This window comes from Pseudopodoces humilis, chromosome 4 (genome assembly GCF_049639895.1).
Source record: "Pseudopodoces humilis isolate 2021_Gansu_Grassland_sample_001 chromosome 4, ASM4963989v1, whole genome shotgun sequence".
Taxonomy (NCBI): domain Eukaryota; kingdom Metazoa; phylum Chordata; class Aves; order Passeriformes; family Paridae; genus Pseudopodoces; species Pseudopodoces humilis.
Window position 1 is genome coordinate 13,341,212 of NC_142203.1, and position 21,266 is coordinate 13,362,477.

The 21,266-nt window shown below is 46.2% G+C and overlaps 1 protein-coding gene across 1 annotated transcript in view; it reads right to left on the minus strand.

Moving 5' to 3' along the window:
- Positions 1–8,164: 8,164 nt before the first annotated feature.
- Positions 8,165–21,266, minus strand: part of LOC102110740 (uncharacterized) — a 71,683-nt gene continuing 58,581 nt past the window's right edge. Inside the window, exons 31-33 of the mRNA XM_088054613.1 lie at positions 16,228–16,369; positions 15,514–15,813; positions 8,165–8,565 (exon numbers count right to left, since the gene is read on the minus strand). Of these exons, the coding sequence (XP_087910739.1) occupies positions 8,165–8,565; positions 15,514–15,813; positions 16,228–16,369 (843 nt within the window). The remainder of the gene's footprint in view (positions 8,566–15,513; positions 15,814–16,227; positions 16,370–21,266) is intronic.

The window sequence follows — 21,266 nt, forward strand, 5'->3', positions numbered from 1 at the left end:
TTTCTTCAGTTTCAGAGAACGACGCTTTGGGCACGGAGCTGTTGCGGTGGGGAGAAGGGAATTACGCCATCACCCAGATGGAGCTGCTGCTTCTTCTCCTTCTTCCCTCTTGGTTGGTGGCCTCGCACTCCCGTCCTGCCAGGATGTGTGGCAGTGCCAGGCACCGCCGCAGAGCTGCTGATACACCTCAGCCACCGGCCCAGGATCTCTGCTCATCCCTGCTGTTCCAGCCAACTGTTCCTCAGAGCCCTGCAGGAGCATCGGGACTGCCCACCTGAGGGGGTTTGTGAAAACAAAGCCTCTCCTCCATCCCTTCCTGTCTCAGCCGAGAAAGCTGTCACGGGGCCCCTGATTCTGTTTTCTTGCTAATGCTTTAGCTATTGTTGTTTGTTTGCCTGGTTATAAATACTAGCAAAGAACTGTTATTCCTGTCCCCAGATCTCTGCCCGAGAGCCCCTTGATTTCAGAATTATAATAACTCGGAGGGAGGGGGTCTACATTCTTTCATCCCAAGGGAGGCTCCCGCCCTCCCTAGCAGACACCTGTCCTCTAGAACGGAGACAGCAGGTTAAGCAGAACCAGGTGTGCCGGAGCTGAAACCACAGAAGCAGAGATGTCATTGGAAGAGATTTCAAATACCATTTCCAACTGCCTCTTTGCACTGTGGAAAGCCAATTCAAGTGTTTGCTGTATTTATTATCAGTATTTATTACACATTTAGATAGGGAGAAGCCCAGCTCTGAAGCTGTACTCTCAAAACACATTGACTGTTCTCCAAACCTGAAATGTGGAATATGTGATGGAGAGGTTTATTGGAAACCGCTCAGACTAATCACTGAGTCTCCACAGAAGTATAGCGAACATCGTTTATTTCTATCTTTAGCGCATTTTTATAGGGTCCAACAGGGTCCGTGGCCGTAGCAAGCTACTATTGGTTAGTACATATTGTTTTACATTCTTTTCCAATACACAATGCCATTGTTTTTCTTTATTCTCACTGCTCCAAGAGCGTTTCAAGGACACTGCCTTTAATATTGTCACCTGGATTAGCAGCTGGCTTGTGTAGACAGGCTTTTACTAAAATTTTGTGTCCTTGTTCTGCTAAAATATTCGCTACAATTCCCCCTTTCTATTTTTGCACAAGCCAGGCTTTGTATGTGATTCGTTCTACACTTCTACGGATACAAGATAACATACGGCTTAAAACAACTATCCCTATTAATACCATAAGCAAAATTCATCACCCTTCTAGCACAAGAGACTTCAGCCATCCAGTAATGCCCCAGTTGGCTAACCAACTTCCAATGGGGTTACTATCTTCTTTCAACACATGTAACCTATTCTGTAGCTGTTTTAGTTCTTTGTGGATTGAAACTGAATGGTCAGTAAGGTTCAAACAGCACATACCTTCAAACTCCTCACAACCATGTCCTTGTGCCAAGAGCAAAAAATCAATTGCAGCTCTATTTTGCAATACTGCATGACGTACACTACTTACATCAGATGAAAGTTCACTTAACATTGTTGATGTCAAATTCAGTTCTTTCCTGATCCAACAAGCTTGCCTTTTTAAAGTTGATAAGCCTTTAGCAGTAGCTTCTCCTGGAGTAAAAAAAGGAGGCTACCCATACTATACCACAACCCTAAAAGTCTGGGTCTCTATCATCATAACACTGTAATTCACTCAGGCTTTGCTTTGCCCGTTTGATGTTTTTTATTTTACCAGCTATATTCAGCAATTGGTGTAAATTTGGATGGAACAAAGTAAGTTTTCCAAGGTAACAGGGTCCCCAATGTGGGCTAGCAGGAGTCCCATTCCATGCTCTATCTCCACAGATTAAGAATATTGCATTAGGTAATCGCCTTGGTAATTGTCCTGTGAGATTGCACCGTGAATAAAAAGTTTTTACCTTTGGTGTTAGTGGTAAGATCAACTATAAGGTTAACTGTAGCCCAGTGTTGCATCACTTTGTTGGAATGGCTTTTTGTCGGGGGCTCAAACATTATCCATCCACCTGAGGTATTGGTGGAGCCTAACAAGTCCAATTCTTTTCGGGGCCCTATGGTAACATTGAGAACTTCAATAATTCTTGCTTGCCAGCAGGCTTCAAGTTATCTTGACATGAAGCCAACAGTGCGATTGCACTCTTGTAACATTGCCAATTGATTCAGTCAAGTTTCATTCCTAACAAAACCTTTAAATGCTTGAGGATCCCATTCAGGGACTTCCATGAGATAGGTGTGAAAAGGATCTCCAGGTGTGGCTAGGCTTAAACACATTGAATTTTGGCCTGTTAAGTGTGCCAGAGTGACCCATATGTTCTGTCGCTTTTGGATGTTAGTTAGCAGACAGTTGGTCAGGACCATACACAACACAATTACTATGAGCAGTTTGTTCCACACACAAATGACACCATACTTTCAGAATCACAGCTAATCAGGCTTTTGTAATTTGTTGAATGAATTCCTTTAAGGTTTAAAGTTAAATGAACTTTCAAATATGCTCACCTTAACTCTTGAAGGGGGGGATACTTACACCTTATACTAATATCTTCTCTAAAATTACCAATAATTTGCAAAAAACGATTATCACACAAGCTAAAACCTTCTCTCTTAAACTATTCTCTAACTACTTTTAACACACATGCTCTGGTATTCATGCAATCTAAGCATAAAAGCAATTTGCTTAAAGGGTAAAAAATACAGTTATAATTTTGCTTTTATATACAGTCAGATGGAGTCTCTACACTCTCTTAGGTATTCTACAAAATTCTTCTCACAAACAGACTATGATTTAACGTGATTCAGTCTTGGAACATCTGCTGCTCCTGTGACATCAGCTGGCAGCCGATCAGTGACTGACTGAGAGCATCAATGTTCGGGCTGTTCTTCACATACTTCATGGCTGCTTTGGTCCATTGGCTAGGCACCCACAGTGGTCCAGCATCTGTGGAAACACAACTGTAGCCTTGCCTGTTAAAAAGCAATGGATATGGTCCCTCCCAGATGCCTGTTTTTGGATTCTTAAAATATAATTTAATTTCTGGGGTAGCTTGCATTTTTATCTGGCTATTATGAATTACCACAGGAGGCTGCTCTGAATCTCCAACTAAACTGAGAAAATTTAGAGTGAATAGCACTTGTTGCAATGACAGGATCTGATTGTTCTGCTGTTTTTTGTTTACCTAAATACTTCTCTAAAGTCTTATGGGCTCTTTCTACAATGGCTTGTCCAGTTGACACATGGGGAATTCCAGTTACGTGTTTAACTCCCCATTTTTGTAAGAACCGAGATACCCGTGTTCCTACATATGCAGGCCCATTGTCTGTTTTCAGCTCTTTTGGTACTCCCATCACAGTGAAGCAAGCTACTGAATGTTGGCTTACATGTATTCTTTGCTCTCCCACTTGTGCAGTGGCCCAAGTAATTTTTGAAAAGGTATGTATTGTAACATGTGCATATTTGAGGTGACCAAATTCAGGCACATGTGTTACATCCACTTGCCAAATCTCACAGGCTTGAAGACCTCTAAGGGTAACACCTAAGCTTAGACTGGTTCCATATTGACTCCATTGTGGACAGGATTTTTACAATGCCTTGTGCATCTATCAAGCTGGTATCAAATTGTCTCTTTAAGACTTTTGTGGCTTGATGAAAGAGACCGTGACTCTCTCTTGCAGCTGCAAAAGAGTCTCTTGCTGCTGCAACAGCAGGACTGACAAGCATATCAGCTCTTGCATTGCTTTCTCTAACTCCGTTTGATGACTGCGGATGTGAATGATACAACAAGATTCTTCCCTATCTTAAACAGCTGTCTTCATTTGCAGGAATAGTTGACATAGCTGCTTATTATTCGGTGGCTTGATGAGAGCATCTTCGATATGGACCACACCTACCACATATAATGAGTCTGATACAATGTTCAGCTTTCTGTCTCGCCAACGAGACAATGCCCATGAGACAGCTGTAAGTTCCAACGTCTGCAGTGAGTCATGTGCATCTCCATCTATGGTATTGTTTTTACAGCTTGAGCCTTCTCGCCAGGTGCAGGCTGCTTTTTTCTGTCGATTTCCTGCATCAGTATATACTGTAAGGCCTTCCACTGGTTGCTGCACTATTTTAGGCTGCTGCAACCACTGTTGCTTTCAGATGATCTGTAAACATGGATCTTTAGGTTGCTTGTTTGCACAGTTCCTGGAAAACTGAGCAGCACTAATCGTATTGGTTCTGAATGTCTCAGCATTCACTCAAGGTTTTCTATTTTTATTGGGAAGCTAATATGCTCTGGTTCAGCACCACTAGTTTCCATAATTCACATTCTCGCCTTTTTAATGAGGTAAGCAATTGCTTCTGTTCTCTGCCAAACACTCATAGGTGGCGTATGTGCTGTAAAAATCCACTCAAGGATTGTCAAAGGTTCTTCACATTTTGCTGATAATCTAACAGACTGTACCTCCTTGACAGGCTGCTTGGCATCTTGACAGCTCTCCGATGGGTCTTCTCCCCCCTTTTCTTTTTGCCAAGCAGGCCATTGGAGTATGATAGCACACGGGGCAATGGGATGATTACAGATCAAAAGTCCCAAAGGTACATCTAGCAATCTTTGGTCTGGAAGCATTGAAAGTAGCTTCTTCCCTAGGAATGTAAGACATTTCTTTTGGTCTACAGAAAGGGTAACAGGAGTTAGTGGATCTGTGCCATTCAAGAGGCTCATTAAAGGTGCCATCTCATCATTCCTAAAGCCAGCAATGGATCGTACCCATTGTAGATCTCCATTGAGTTTCTGTGCATCGTTGAGCGTATTGATCTCAGTAGTCAATTCTAATTTCTGCAGGAGGAATGATGAAGATGTTAAAATGCACCCTGGATGCTTCCACGGGGCTTGTTTTTGAATTTTCTCTGGGGCGATTACCAAGCCTTTTGCAGCAAGTTGAGCAGCAATATATGCAAGGTCATCATCTTGGAATGGATCACATTGACAGAACAAGATATTGTCCATGCAGTGGTAAATAATTGTCTGAGAAAGTTTTTCATGCACAGGTGCCAGTGCCCAATGCACCAACAGTTGGCACATTGTTGGGGAGTTTTTCATCCCCTGTGGAAGGACCACCCACTCAAATCTTTGAGATAGACTTTCTTTATTAATTGCTGGTAAGGTAAAAGCAAACCGCACTGTGTCTTCCTTTTGCAGGGGTATTGTGAAGAAACCGTCTTTCAAATCTATGACTAAAGGATGCCATTCCTGTGGCAGCATTGTGGGAGAGGGCAACCCTGGTTGCAATGCTCCCGTTGTCCAGATTTGGTCATTCACGTTGCGCAGATCATGCAGTAATCACTGCTTTCCAGATTTCTTGGGGATCACAAAGATTGGAGTATTCCATGGGCTGAGTGATGGTTGTACGCGTTTTGCTTGCAGCTGCTCTTTGACAAGCTCATGCGCAATTGCCAGCCGCTCCTGAGAGAGAGGCCACTGCTTGACCCACACTGGCTCATTAGATTTCCATTGAATCCTTGGGGTCAGCGGCCTGTCAGCAGTGGCAACTACTGAAAAGGCAATTGGGCAGGAAATGTTAATGTTGCTCCGAGCTGGCTTAGAACATCTAGACCAATGAGCCTGCCAAGGCTCCCAGGCAAAAGCATGACATATGGACATAAGGTGGTAGTCTGTCCCTCAGGAAATCAAAACTGAATTGGATGAACGCTTATCAGTGGTGTAGAGCATCCTCCTACACCTTGCACTGAGTTTAAGGCTCAGTGGAGAGGCCAATCTTTTGGCCACCAGACTCAGCTGACGATGGTGACATCAGCTCCTTTGTCTAACATAATTTTGACTTTTTGCTGCTTCATTCTTTGGCGTAGGGTGATTTCAATTACTGGTCAATGGTTCATTTGTTGAACAAGATTCACCACTATATCTCCAGTATATCCGAATCCTCTGGCTCCATGCTTAGAGGCGCTTCAAAAAATATCTTCATCAGTTGCTACCTTTTGAAACAGCACCAATGGAGTGATTTTTGTCCCCTTCTTAATTGTGAGTGGAGGCGCTAATGTGTAGGCACAGATTTGAATTTCACCGGTGTAATCAGCATCAATAACTCCTGGGAGAACATTAAGTCCCGCAACTCCAGTAGATGATCTTCCAATTAGCAAAGCACCCAGTGTGCTGGTGATAGAATAAATGGGTCATGTGACTCCGGTTGGGATCTTATGGATGGTGCTGTCAACGAGAGTGACATCTACTTGCAGGTAGATCGATTTCCAAGCTTCCCCAGGTTGCTGGTGGGTTGAATTGCTGTATAGAGTTGGGCCGGCTACGTGTGTCCCCGTGAGGCAGCTCTTTGTGCTCTTGCTCATGTTTTTTGCAAAACGACATGCAGTAATAGCATGATTATCCATCTGGCATCAATCACACCACAGGGAAGCTTGGCAGGACTTTCGGAAGTGTCCTTTGTTGCTGTATCAGTAGCAAATGTTTGGAGTGGTAGTGAAAGGTTTGCGTCCATTTCCCAATTTACTGACCGCAGCAGCAAGTAAGTTTGTAGTTGGTTTTATGGCTTCTGCAACTGCATTGGCTACAAGTTGTCCTTCTTGTGTCTGATGAAACTCTCAGAGCAATATCTAACAAGTCCCCCACATCTGCTTGTTTTCAGAGTGTGGCAAGGATAGGCTTTATTTTTGCATTAGCATTCTCAAAAGCTAACAATTTAAACATGTTCTGCTTTGCTTCCTCAGTCATGTCATTCTGAGCTTTCAGGGCCGCTGATAAAATGAGGATATGGTTTTGTGAGGCCTTGCAGTACTGTTGTGAAGGAAGGATGAGGCTTGGAATCAGGCGCAGCACTAAAAGCTTACCCAGCAAGCTGCGCTGACAAATGCATTGCAAGGGGATAATTTAATTGTACAGCCATGTGACTGTAAACTCCTGAACCAGTGATCATGTCAGGATTGAGTCTATACAGTACATCATTTTGATCCCAAAGTTGACTGGCTTCCAGAATAGCTAACCTTTTCCATTCCTTCTCCCACACCATGAACTGCGATGGAGACAAAAGCAGATGTGCTAGGTTCTGGCTGTCTTTGGGACTATTAACATCAGAGGTGAATAACCAATCCAATGCAGCGTTTGCAGCTTCAGATTGATTGCCATGCTCAGTAACTGTCTTTTTGGCTTGCTGTAAGATTTTCCAGTCGTGCTGTTCATACCATGGATTATGCTGGTCATTTAAAATGGGACAAGCTATTGCTCCTGCTGCTTGCCATTACCCTTCAAGTATTGCATCTTGAATGATGCCAGTACGTCTTTGCCTTGATTTTTGTTTCTTGTTCTCTTCTTCTAGGGTAGTAGAGTTAGAACTTGAACAAGATTGTGGTGTTGAAAGTGTCTCCAAAGGTCGAGGAGATGGTTCAGGACATATCATATCCTATAGTTGCTGTACAGATTCTGCTTGCTGTCTCAGCATTTGCTGTGGAGCTGCTTTTTCTTGATGACACTGAGCTCCACTTGTACTTAATGTCTGCTCAATTTGAGCTTGCAGCTGTTGCACAAGTTGTTCTATTTGCTGTTGCCACTCTAATAGATCTTTTTTCAATGCATCGTTACAATTGATTGGTTCTCCTGCCAGTGGTCGCCCATCTTCTGAATGCATCGACACGCCATTGTCTGGGGGGAGAGGGAAGTCCTGCGGCTTTCCCCAGGGAACAGTAGATGGCAGCGAAGGATAGATTTTCGGCTTGCACTCTGGGGTTCTTATTTCCGCTGACGTTTGGGGCTCCACCTGGCTGGGGCTGGAGCCGTCTCCTTCCGGAGACGCCGTCATTTCTACACCCGCATTTGGTGGAGTAACTTCCGTCTTGGGCTCTGCTGGCGTGGTCCCACCCACCCCGGTACACTCCTGTGATTTTAAGTTCTGAGACTGAGCTACATTGCTTCCCCATGAGCCCCTTCACCAGCTGAACGTGCCTAACCTCAAAGAAAGCACCCAGATGGCTGAGTGATGTGGCAGGAGGTGACAGCGACACATCCGTCTCGCACCGAGCCATGGCTTGCAAGGCAGTGGTAGCGACTGTGGACTCCACTTTCATTTCTTTTAAGGCATTCAGTACAACTCGCCAGATCGAACCAAGCATTAGAGCGTTTTTGCGTTTCCCCATAATCGCTTTTTCTCACAACAAACCTATGTCTTTCCATTCTTCCACTGCAAAAAGCAGTGGCGGCACCTGAAGGCGCCCGTTTTCTCTAGCCCATAAAATGAGCTTTTCAAGGTCCTTATCCTTGACTGCCTCTCCTCGTTTAACGATAATGTTTAGAAGCAGTATCCATGTTGCCGCAAGTTCAGCCTCAATGCTAGCAAGTCCTGCTGGCGGAGGGAGGGGAGCAACTCTTCCTGGGTGCCGACGCGCACTCGCCTTCTGCCTTCGCCCCAGCTCCTCCGCCCCCGGTTTTCCCCAGCTTAGGCTTGCTTCCACATCCCACCGCATGCGAACCTGCCCAATTCCCTCTGCCCGCAAAGGGTTCCTGTTCCGAGTGCCAGGTATTGGAAAAGCGCTCAGACTAATCACTGAGTCTTCTCAGAAGTATGGCGAACATAATTTATTTCTCTCTTTAATACTCAGGGTCCAACAGAGTCCGCAGGCTTAGCAAGTTACTACTGATTAACACATATTGTTTTACGTACTTTCCCCAGTACACAATGCCGTTGTTTTTCTTTATTCTCACTGTTCCAGGAGAGTTTCAAGGACACTGCCTTTAATATTGTCACCTGGATTAGCAGCTGGCTTGTGCAGACAGGCTTTTACTAAAATATCATGCCCTTGTCCTGCAGAGGCTACAAAAAGAAGGTTGGTAATGCAGACTGGTTTGTAATTGATTGCTTCTTGAAGAGCTGAATTTACATTTTGCAAGGCTGATAAAAGTTCATCTGCCATTTGAATGTGAGGCAGGAAAGGTAAAGTGAAAGTTCCAGAACTGATCTTTGAAACACATGTGAAATTTGGCAAAAAGGAGTCAATTGTCAGGAGCACTGTGTTGTGACATTGTAGTTATGACTGAGAAATCTGAAAATTAAGAAAAAGTAGAACAAATGAATAGGCAGAATTCAGAATTGACTCAATCATGTACAAGATAAAGAAACACATTCACCATGACAAAAACTGACAGCACAAGGCCCTGCATTAAGGATGAGTCTGTGTGGTATTTATGAGAACTGATAATTAACGGAGGAGAGAGATTTAATCAGAAAGAGCTGACGGAGTCTTTAACAGAAATCATTCTTTCAGAAGACTGAGTTTTATGACAAACTTGTTCACTCTTATCTTTGCTAAAGTTAATTAGATGTAGCACGGGGATGTGGTAGACATTCGCTAGGTAAAAGGCATTGAAAAAAGAGGACAAAGGCTAGGAAGAGAAAGAGGGACACCAGAAAAGAAAGTGAACAAGATACTTCTATGGATATGATTTTAAAAGAGCTGACTTTCAGAAGAAACGGTTCATTATTATTTTCTTACTGACTGTACTGCAGAGTCTGAAACTTCATAGACAAGTCTCTGAAGCTACAAGTGTCTTCAAAGTTGTAAAAGTCCAGAAAAAACACTGCATCTTGGATATTCACATTTTTTTTCACACTCCATAGATACACCAAGTAAGAGGATAATGAAAATAGGGCAATTGAACTCGTACTGTAGCCAAATTATAGTTTTACTCTGAGCTTTTCAAAATCTTTTTATTAGCATCATTGTTGCCCTGAGAATCAGACCTTTCAATATTGTTTTCATAATTTCTAGCCACTTTCCCAGGAAAGTAACTATAAACATAGGTGTTTATACATTCCATTAAAGATATGCTTTTTGATGGATGTCTCTCATGGCCAGTGTGGTTGGGAAGGTGGTAACATGATAATCCAATCCCTGGTTGTTGTCAAAAACCTGTAAATACTGAAAGAACAAATAAACATTTCTTCTTATTTCACCACATTTCAAGCTGCATCCGTGTGAATCATTTGGTGTCCAACAGTGACACATCATCAATCTCGTTTACAGGGCAAGTTTCTTTTGGGGGTAGATCATGGGTTTAGGAAAGGACAAAAATCACTGAGCAGCAACTGGGAGAGAGAATATGTGAGAGGAGCAAGCACTGAGGTAAAAGAAGAGCCAAGTCTCTGTTTCAGGGGCCTGAGTTGATTTCCCTGTGACACACAGTCTGTGAGAGAGAGCATGGGGAGGCAGACTGTCCTCAGCTGCCTGAGGAGGTCCATGACAGAACTGACATTCACCTGCAGCCCCTGATTTTCCAGTGCAAGAAATTGCAATATACTTCCCATAGAAATGCTTTCTTCTGGTCATAGTTTCTGCTGCTCCTGAGGATTTTTTATGGAGCAGAGATGTGACAAAGGTGGTTTAAGCACGTGACCTTGACAAGTGACATAGGAAGGAGCTGCAAAAGGACATGAAGGACTGTCTCATGAATAAGAAAGTATTTGCTCAAGTTCAATGCCCTTATGAGAAATAGTGATCCACATGAAAATTAAAGTAAGGTAAATAAAACCATTAGGAATGAGACAAAAAGCTCAGCATTCCTGAGTGGTGGGAGAGAAACACAGAGCTGTTTCTCTGCCGACGCTTTTTCCAGCTGTTCTGTATCCCTGTTGAATTTAGCACTGACAGGATAAAATAAAGGGACATCTGGTTTCTGATGGAGTCAGCCAATGTGTAACTTCCAGGGTGAGCAAATTACTGCAGCCTTAGGGCCTTCAGCTACAACTCTGGAGCCTGAATTCTGACCCTTGGCCATTCTCCCTTCAGTGTTTCCCTTTTCTCTGCCTGTGGGACATTTTCTGCTCGGAGAGACAGAAAATTGCTGTTCCCTTTGCATTCCCTGATTCGGACTGTTGGCATGTGACAAGAGTCAATATATGACAAGACTTGTTCAAACCTTTGAGCAGCGTCTCAGGAATGGTTACAGAAACAAACACAGAGGAGGGGAGTGGGAATGGGTCTGGCTGGGGATCCAAGCCTGCCAAACTTCCCCCAGAAAAAAACAGGCATTAAGTTCAAGCCTTGGGAAGCATTCGTTTAAGTTATGGCAAAGAGAAAGGGCTTATGGGAGTTAATAAGTTTATCAAGTCACCCCATATAAGGTTATGTCTTTAGAATGTTCCAGCTGCTCTCCCCTGATTGGTTGTTACTTTTTGCAGTGTTTTGCATATTCCTAACCCCCATTTATGATTGGATCCATGCCCTCAGACTCCACCCTCAGACCTACCCTATATGATGTTGTGTCAATGCCCTAGTCCTGGTCCTCAGAGTTTGACCCAATTCTGTGCCTGATTTATGGGCATCATCCCCTGTTTTCTATTAAAAGTGTTTTTCAGCCATCTCCATTGTTCCCACTCCTATTTATTTTGCGTCACTGGGACCCTGGAGTCAGGGAACCAAAGGTTTTTTGCGGCAGCCCTCACTGCAGCAGAAGGGGAGGGCAGGACTTGGTTATTTCTGAGCAAATGGAAGGTTCAGAGACATTTATACAGGGATCCTGTCATGATCACTTTCCCTAGTCTCATTTCATTGTAATGGTGAGGCCCAGTTAGTCCAGAGTTTTCACGAGTCTGACATAAAGAGAATCTCATCTCAGAAGAGAAACCTACACTGCTTGGTCCTGATTTCTGACTAGGAAGGCCAAGTTATGTAATTTTTCTCTTTTTAGACCAGTCAGTTGGAGGCTCAGTTCCAGCAGAGCCTGGCATTGCATTTACACATATCTCCAGATACTACGGTAAGAACAACTACAGGTAGCACATCCAGAGAGCCCAAGACCAGTTGACATCTCAATTCCTCTATCAGATAAACTTGCACTTGTCTGTAGCACTACTGTGGTGCCAAAATAGGCAGCACATGCATTAAATTCTGTTTTGTAAGGAATGAAATATCAGTAAAGCTGGACACCCTGTTGCTGTTTGTTAGCAGAAGGAAAAGCACCTTCTTTTGACTTGCTGACAAACTATCACTGACTAAATCTGAAAATCTGAATTGTTTTCAGATTTTAATAAGGAGACAACCGTTGCTTAGCAACCAGAATGTTTCCTTTAGACAATAAGAATTAAACAAACACATAACTCATATCAAGGTCAATTCAGCAAAGAAAGGAAGAAGTTGCTACTGGAGAGGAAAAATGGAGATAGCTGTGAGGGGGAAAAAGTGTGGTGAGTTAAAGGAGTGTGTGTACACTAGTGGAGGCTGCAGACCAGAGAAAATAAGAAAACCCAGCCAGAGTAAAGAATAGGTGTGTAAGGACACTGACAGAAGTGCAGAGGCTATGGCAGGGCTTTGTCAGAGAATCGGAGTGTGAATTCCATAGAAGCAGCACTGGAGACAGGAAGAGCTGCAGCAAAAAGCAGTCCCTAGAGCACAGGCTGGGTACAGTCCTGAGGCAGCCAAGCACAGGCTGAGGCCAGCAGGCAGCAGAGAAATATAAGTGGGTGAGGATGGACCTGCTGGAAAGTAGATTAGCCACAGCAGCCAATCCAGTGCTGCTGATAGGAGATAACACAGGCAGGAGGTGATACTGCTGAGCCTGAAATCAAAAATCAAGAGAAGACGGGAAAACACATCAATAAAAAGAGAGCTGTAGTCAAACAGATTGTGGTTTTTTGCAAGTGAGTGTTTACAGCCAGCCCTTGGGAAATGAGCTGAACCAAGGCAAGCATGGAGAAAATGTAAATTGGCATAAATAGTACCTGGATGTTAATGTACAGCTAATTTTCCAGTTAGGCATAATCACACTTGTTAATAGAGGTGGATAACCTACAAGCACTTTGGCCCAGACAAGTCCCTCTCAGGTGGATCTGTTGTTGGCAGGATTTTCTTTGATGTTTTGTTTTTCTGTATGCAAACTGCTGAGCAAGCTGACATTTCCTGCACAAACAGGAGAAAAAACAGGTGGAACTGAGTGACAGACTCCAAGGGAATCACTTGTTCGTTGTCTCAGGGAGTGTAGTAGCAGATAACTGGTGGGTAAATCAAATAGGCAGTACCAATGTCTTTTTCTTTAGTCTAATCAAACTTTGGCCTTTGAATTCAGCTGGTGAACTCTGACTGACTCCTTTTTTCCTCTCTGTGGTCAGAACAGAAGGAAACAGAACAGTTTCTCCAAAGGCTCATTGCAACTGGCAGTGTCACCACCCCCTTGTCATCTCTCATAACCCTCATGCCCAGTTGGGATGTAGACCTTCTACATCTTTTGCCTTCCTTGCTGCAGTTTCCCACTGAAAGTAGATTTCAGAAGCAGAGTTGACATCTGAGTACCTGAGACACATGAATTTCTTCCTCTGCCAGGATACTGGTCAAGCAGCTCCCACAAGGGACAGAGGAAATGTCCCCTTTGCACTGCGGGGCCTTCAGAGACAGACACAGGATGGATTGCACTGGAGATCACAAACCCCCAGCAGCTCCCACATCTTCAGCCCTCAGTTCTGGCTGTATCCTTCTATCATAAGCAAGATGTGCCTTTTTTGTTGCTTTCTCCCCAGTTTTTTCTCTCAAGATTTGACACAAGTCTCTCCTTATTCATTCTTACCACATCCTCTGTCTACTCCATTTGTTGTTTCCTTCACTGCACCTGTCTTGTTTTTCCAGAGTTTCCACTACCCTTCTTGTGTTGCAGGTTTTGAAGAGGTGGCACATTTTGGTACATTTTGGCACGTTTGGGGCTTCACTCCCTCTGTGAGTCTGTTTTGGGCTCTGCCTCACACACAGGCTGGCACTGGCAGCACTGCAGCAGCAGCAGCAGAGCGTCTTTGCAGCTCCGGTCTCAACCCCAGACCAGTCGCCTGCCTTTGCCAAGGACTGAGCTCCAGAACTGACAGCTCACTTCAGAGCTGGAGGCAGCAGTGAGACCAGTGAGACTCAGACATGTCTGGCTGAGCTACATATGCTGTTTGAGTGCTCTTTTACCCTTCCAGATCATGGCTTTATCCTTTATGCTGCATTTTATCTTGTGAAAAAAATGACTTTTTCACTCTCAGATATTTTTCTCATTTTCCTGTAATGAAAAAGCGTTCTCCCAAGAAAGCCATTGGGCAATTCTTCAGGGCTGGTCGTCTAAGGAGAGTTTTTAATGGAGCAGTGCCTCCATGTGAGTGCACCTCTGCAAGGAACATCAAGTGCATTGCTTTATTTTGCCTCTCTGCTCTGAGAGTGCTGTGAGCATCCACAGAGCTCTGACTGTCCCTGCAAAGTGGTGTTTGGGATAAGGCAGGCTTTGCTGGGAAGAAGAGCAGATCAGGAAGGCTCGCTGGGTAGAGAGAACTGATGGATTTCAGGCGAGCACTGCTCTGTCAGCATTCTCTGTGCCTGACAGGCAAAGCTCAGCTTTCTCTGTGGTACCTGTGGTGTGGAACTGCTCACAGATTTGCAGAGGTATCTGTAGCTGGATCATTTCCAACCAGAACCTTCTCACTCATAAGGCTTATGCTGGGGCTTGTGCTGCCTTATTCATAGGACTGATGGCACAAGAGTTAATGCAGAAAGAGTTAATGGGATTTTGGAGCAGAAACCAAGGTTTTCTGTACTGCAAACTCTGTAATAAAGCCTGCACCTTCTTCCATTGCTTTCCCTGAAATTTAAGATGGGAATTTAAGTGAAGGAATTGGACTTCCTTCCTCCCTTCCAACCTTCCTCCTTACCTTCGTTCCTCCCTCCCTCCCTCCCTGCCAGCTGGAAAGGAAAAGGAGGATGACAGACTAGAGAAGACTGGAGAAATGCTGAGGCTGTGGCAGAACAAGAAGAGCAGGTATGGATGGCCCAGGTTGTTGTCATGCAGTTAGGAAAAATGGTATGCCCCAAAAAATGTACCCCTGAAAATGTAGAATTTTAAGTTCTTTCCCTTATCTTGTTCTCCCCAGTTCCCCTTATTGGTTGTGTGAATTCCCTCCACCCCTTTCCCCCGTCTTCAAAAAGGAGTGCTTATTGATACCTCTTCCTCTTTCCCTCCTGCTACCTCACTCTGTAGGGTCCCAAGAAATAAAGCTGTAACTGCCATCTCAGCAAAGGGAAAGAGCTCGTTTTTAGGTTCTTCTTTGACAAGCTAAACTATCTCCTCTGTCTCCCTCGCTGCTGCAGGGCGGACAGTGGTAACAGAGAGGCAGGGGACATTAGAAATTACAGCACAAGCTTTGCTGCCCACCTTTCTCTCCACATTGCCCTAAGTCATCCCAAGGTGCTGGTAAGGGCTGGCAAGGGTTGCTGCTGGGCAGGGCTTGGCAAGAGCTCCATGGCAGCTCTGCAAGGGCTCTGCAGCCCTTGGCTTCCTTCAATGCCCACGTGCTAAACTTCTGCAGGAGGAAGGCTCTGCAAAGTGGCTGAGGGAGAGGCTGTGAAGAAGGGGCAGCTGAAACCCCTCTCTCTCTCTAGTTCAGTTTTTAGATGTTTATATTGACATGTTTCGAGATAAGATTTTCATTGTAGAGGCCGCTCTTTCACGTCATCTACATCTATGGATAATTAGGTACATCTCTTGGTACTTGTAGAGGCATATGCTGCTTTGTCATCTCTGTAGGAATCCCTGCCGGCACAGGCGCTGTCCTTGGGCAAGGCAGCTGTGCCGGCAGGGCCCGGGAGCTGTGCTGGGCTGCCGGGGGCTGCGGGACAGTCCCGCCGCGCCTGCGTTCGCCACACGCTGGCCCGCTCGGCCGGCAGCCGGCCCAGCCCTGCACCATGGCTGGCGCTGCTCATTGGGCGGCCCTGGGATGCTCGGGGAGGTCTCCGTGAGTGCGTGTGAGCCGAGGGCTTGGTCGTGCTCAGGCCCAGCGGGAGGGAGCCTCCTGTCCCATTTGGAGCAGAGGGGAGAAGAGCTGGCAGTTGGTTTCTGGCAGCTGCCTCCTGCCAAAGAATGGCAGCAGGACACTTCCCAGATTGAACAGATAGGCGAGAGCTCAATAGACAAGGAACTGGCTCTTGCAAAGCCCCAAAACATGTGGGGATTTTTTTCTTTCTCGCCTCTCTTGGGAGGATAGGAGCTTTTGTCGTCCCTGACAGAAGTACAGTTGCTGCCAAGGGAAACACACTGAGGACCAGTAGTGACCCAGCCTTCCCCTTGCTTCCTTTCTTCTTCCTTCACTGCTGCACAGCTCCCTTGTGCCAGAATCACAGTGCTGCCTCACCTGAGGATTCAGAGCTGACTCCAGGCCCTTCCAGGCAAAATGCAGGTGCTTAGGACTCAGAGGCTACCCCAGCACCTGCCAAGAAAGTCTGTGCCACCTCTGGACTTGTTGGGGCTTCACCGGTGGAACCATCAACAATCAACTCATCCACAAATTTAATCTCCGCAAGCTCACCATTCTGCTCGTTCACATTGACCCTGAAGCTGCTTGCAGGGCCCTTTGAGAGAGCAGTAGCTGCACTTCTTCAGGGCAGCACTTACCAGCCAGCAACCGAGCAGGCAGGGAAGGAGTTTCTCTACTTGCTTTTCAGTGAAGTCATGAAGAGAAGTGTGAATTAGGTAGAAAGCGTGAACTGTACTAGGAAGTGGAACTGTGAAAACAAAAACTATCTCTGTCTGGTTTTCCTGTCCTTGCTGCAGATTTGGAGGGTGTTCTGGAAATTTTCCAGACAGCCTCTCTGTAGAGTTGAAAGGCCAAGGTGAAAACCATTTGTCTACAACTGGTCAGTGTCAGGTGAACTCCCATCTTTCTTTGAATGAAACCAGACTAGGACCCTGACAGGATATTGCAGACTTTACAGATTGTCTCTCCATCAAATAATGCTATCAAATTTCAACAAGCTCTGTGTATCCCCAGAACAGTTGCAGTGCAGGACATGGCCTCACCCACAAGGTTGCTTTTTACAGCACAATCACACTTTGATTTTAGCATGCGTGTCTGCAGATCTGATCTCTTCCTGGGTGAATCCACTTTCTGTGGTCTGTTGTGGTAAGAAACTCAGAACCAGCCAAATCCAAAAGCTGATGGGGAGATAGAAAGAGCTCTGATTATAAATAGTTAATGTGTATATAGTTTAATTTTACAATCCATACTTTAGTATATCTACACATCAGTTAGGAGAAATACTTTTTAGGAGGAAGAACTCACTCTTTCAAATCCCCTGGGAAGCTGAATACTTTTCTGGAATTGGGTTGGCTATGCACTCCTTGTGATGTTTGATCCAAGGCAGCAGTAGAGCTCTGGGTCCCAAAGCCACATTCCAGACCCTGACCAACGTGTTCGGATTCTTGCAGCCACCCCGGGCATTTCAGCCCCCAGTGCTCCAGCTGGCAGTGCTGGCTGTGCAGCATTGGCAGCCTCCAGCTGGGCATAGAATGCACCTGGGGAAGAGAAATTGCCACCAGTGGATCTGGGCCTTGGTGTTGAGAAAATGATTCAGGAGATCAGGAGATGGCTGCCTGAAAGGTCTCCCTCTGCTCAGGTAACTCCATCGGATGGGAATGGAAGGGGCTGGACTGAGAGCTTTTGAATGGTGTTGCATGGCTGAGAAGCAAAGGCTTCTTGAATTCAGCTGCGAACTGACAGGGAAGGATTTGCTTGGTAAAGCAAGATTTGCTAAGGAAGAGGGAATGAAAAGGGGGATACCCCTTAAGTAGGAAAAGAGGTGTTTGCCAGGTTTGGATGCTCCTTTTCCTGGGAAGAATCCCTCATACAGGGGCATTTGTGGGGAGGAAGTAGAAGCTTTGTAGGTTTCAACAAGCTTTGTTTAATGGGAAAGAGAAGAGCATTTGGAGAATTGCCACTCAAGGCAAAGTGTCGCTTGCAGGGAGGGGCATGCGAGAGGTGCCAGCAGCAGATGCGGGCTCTGCCTCTCTTGGGCTGGAAGGCCAAGGCAAAGCAAGGGCTGGGCTGCAGCTGCTCCTGCAGCTGCTGCTGCTGCTGTGTGAGCCCTGCTGTGAGTGTAGGCGTTCCCAGAGCTGTGTGTGGGGATGGGCTGGAGCTGCAGCTGTCTTGCCCTCTCAGGAACCTGGTGCCTGCAGTCCAGTTTCCATCTGGGAAATCCTCAGCTGGGCAAACTGGCCAGTCTTGCTCTCCATGTTCCAGAGCTCAGTCACCTTGTGGGAAGAGATGTGTGTTCCCAGACAGCCCCTCCAAAGCTGCAGCCTGCATGAGATGGTTCTGCTTAGGGCTGTGGAAGGAGGAGCACATCCCTGTGCCAGGAGCTGACAGGACTCCTTCCTTAGCGCCCACCCCTGTGTTCAGTGTCATCCCACGTCCAACAGTGTCAACTTTGACAGCTCTTGGACCGTTATGGATACTTAATATGAGCAAAAGCAGGGAACACAGTGCTTGTGGAAAAGCAGGCCGCATAACTTTCTCAGTCTCACCTGAGAAAGTGGCCTAGGAAATCATAAAGAGGAATTAAAACAATCCTCAGAGATAAAAGAGAGCCTTGCAGGTGTTGTTTGTCAGTTTCTTGTTTTCTTGCAAGAGAAGGTCAAAGGGTAGTGTACCCCACTGACTAGTGATTGTAATGTGTTAGTTCACTAACCAGTAAGTTTTACCTTTCTGTATTTTCACATATCAGTCTATAAAAGAAGATCTGAAGTAATAAACCTCATTCTCCTGTTCCACTCACAAGAGAGTCCATGTCGTGCTTCTCGCCATTCCCAATAGTGCAACAGACCATGTTTGAGAAGTCAATGTTTTTGACTGTTGAAGGCCTTTGGGGCCCAGACTCCTTGTTACGGTCAAGTGACTAAGTGTGTGATCCACAGAGTTGTTGGACAAGGTGTTTTGTGTAACTGGTGAGAATGGTTTCTTTCTTTCTGGTTTCCTTTCAAGGGCAATATTAATGTTGCCCCTGAGTCTTCAGGAGGGAGCCTGTGAACAAGGCTGCAGCAGAGGAAGCTTTGCCTGGCACCAGGAGTTGTGGGAACAGTTCCCAGGGGCCCAAGGTGCTCCTGGTAAGGAGTGAGCCCACAGCGGTTTAGAGAGGTATGAGATGGCTGCTCTGAGCCTGCCTCTGACAGGAAGAGAGATCAGAAGAGTTGAGTTTGTGTCTGCAGAGTTGGTGCTTCCTGGTGCCTTCGGTTCAAATCGACCACTGGCACAACCTCCCCCAGCCCTGCCCTCCATGCTTCTTCAGAGGCTCTGACACCGAGTCCTCTGCTGTGGCAAGAGAGCCGGGAATAAACCTGAGCTGGTGGGAGTTGTGTCACCAACCTGCGTGTCCCAATTTGGTTCACAGCTTACCCTTCTGCTTCAGCCATTGCAGTGAGGACTGAGCACAGTCTCTGTCTCTGCGTCAGCCCAGAGAAAGAACAAGGCTGGGCTTCTTTGTGGGAGCTGGGACTGTCTGTGTTTCAAGCTCTTGTGGGTGCCATTTGCACTGTGGGTGCTGAGACTTTATTCAGATACTTCAGTGCTTTACACAGTTTTGGAAACTTGGAGTGATACCTGCTCTTTAAAGAGCAGGCTTCAAATTCCCAAGTGAGAGTCTGCCTTTCAGGCCATCTTGAACAAAGTCTGATAGAAGGACAGTTACTTCCAAAGGGAAAGATGCATGGAGGCCAATATTGACTGAGAGTTGCCTTTCCTTCCCAGATATCCATGTGATCTACCTTTCCAGGAGGGCTGCCTGGTGTAGGAAGAAGAGACTGAGGGAGAGCCTGTGACCACCAGGCAGGTGGAGTCCCTCTGTTTTTAGATACGTTTAGAGATGTCTTTAGTTCTGTTTATATATCCATTAAGCTACATATATAGTTATAGTTCTATATTTCTAAATCTGCATAGTTAGAAGTATATATATATATATATATATATAGTTATGGATGTGATTTATTTCTATATATATTTGTAGTTACATTTATAGATGTGCATAGCTACATATATATATATATGTGTGGAGTTACATTTATATATATAGATAAATATAGATAGTTTTATTTATAATATGCATACTTATATAGTAAGAGGAATAAAGATATTTAAACACAAAGATTGATGTTTTTATAGGCCTAGGCTGCATTTTAACCTCTTTGCCCCCGTCGGCTGCCTGTTTCACCTCTTGTTTTTCCCCCTGTACCCCTTCTGTCCCCTCTTCCTGTGCTGGGTCTGAGCTGGGGCCGGGCCAGGTGGAGCAGCAGTTCCAGCCCCGGCTGTCCCTGGAGCGGCGGGAGCTGCCAGTGGCCCCAGGCACTGTCCCCTGAGGCGCTGCTGAGGGACGGTGAGACTGAGGTGGCCGAGGAGGCGGTGATGCTGAAGGGACGGAAACCTTGAGGTGTTAGGGGCACTGAGGGCTGTGGGGGAGCAGAGGGCAATGGTGGCACTGAGGTGACAGAGGCGCAGGCTGAGGGGTGTGCCGCCTCTGAGGGGACAGAACGGGTCAGAAGGGACTGAGCGGGGTGAGAGGCCTGTGAGGGGCCGAAGAAACTGAAGGAGGGGCTGGGGGTTTGCCGAGAGGACGGCGGGGCTGAGGGGATGGAGGGGGCCAGGAGGGAGCAGAGAGGGGTCAGGGACTGCAGCTCTGCCAGGCCTTGGAACCAATTCCAGAGCCTCCACTTTTGCCACAGCTGCCCTGAAGACCTTGAGGACAGCCAGACACTGCCAGGAGCCAGCAGGGAGAAGCTGAAGGCCTCGAGCAAGGGCAGTGAACAGGGATGTGCTGCTGCCACCCCGAGAGCCTGGGTGAGGCCACAGGGCCGGTGAGGCCGGGCAGGGCTGAGGGTGGCGTGGGCTTTGGGCCTGGGCGCTGCCCGGCTGAGCAGGAGCCGCCCCTGCCCGTGCTGGGGCTGCTCAGCGCTGCTGCCCCGGCCGGCACAGGGGCTGTCCTTGTGCAAGGCAGCTGTGCCGGCAGGGCCCGGGAGCTGTGCTGGGCTGCCGGGGGATGTGGGACAGTCCTGCCGTGCCTGCGCTCGCCACACGCTGGCCCGCTCGGCCTGCTTGCTCTTTCAGCCCTCCTGAAAGAAGAAGCCTTCCAGCCTCAGGGAGGCTCTAAGAGTTTCCCTTCCCTGCTGGAAGGGCAGGTGCTGCCAAGGGAAAGGTCCCAATACTGACCCTGTGTTCCCTTTGCCTCTCTAATAGAGACATACTGATATTTTTGTATTTATATATAGGCTGTATGGTTGTCAGAATATGCAATAAATTGTTAATCTTCAGTGTTATTGAGTATAGTAAGTGGTTGTAGAGCTTTGCATTAGACTAGTTTCTGTTAACAGAAGTTGATATTTGTATGTATTTTATTAGTGTGGTGTAACAATCAAATTAGCTACTTTTTTAAACTATAACTGTGATCTGTGTAGTTTTAGGTTGTCAGCATGGGTGTAGCAATC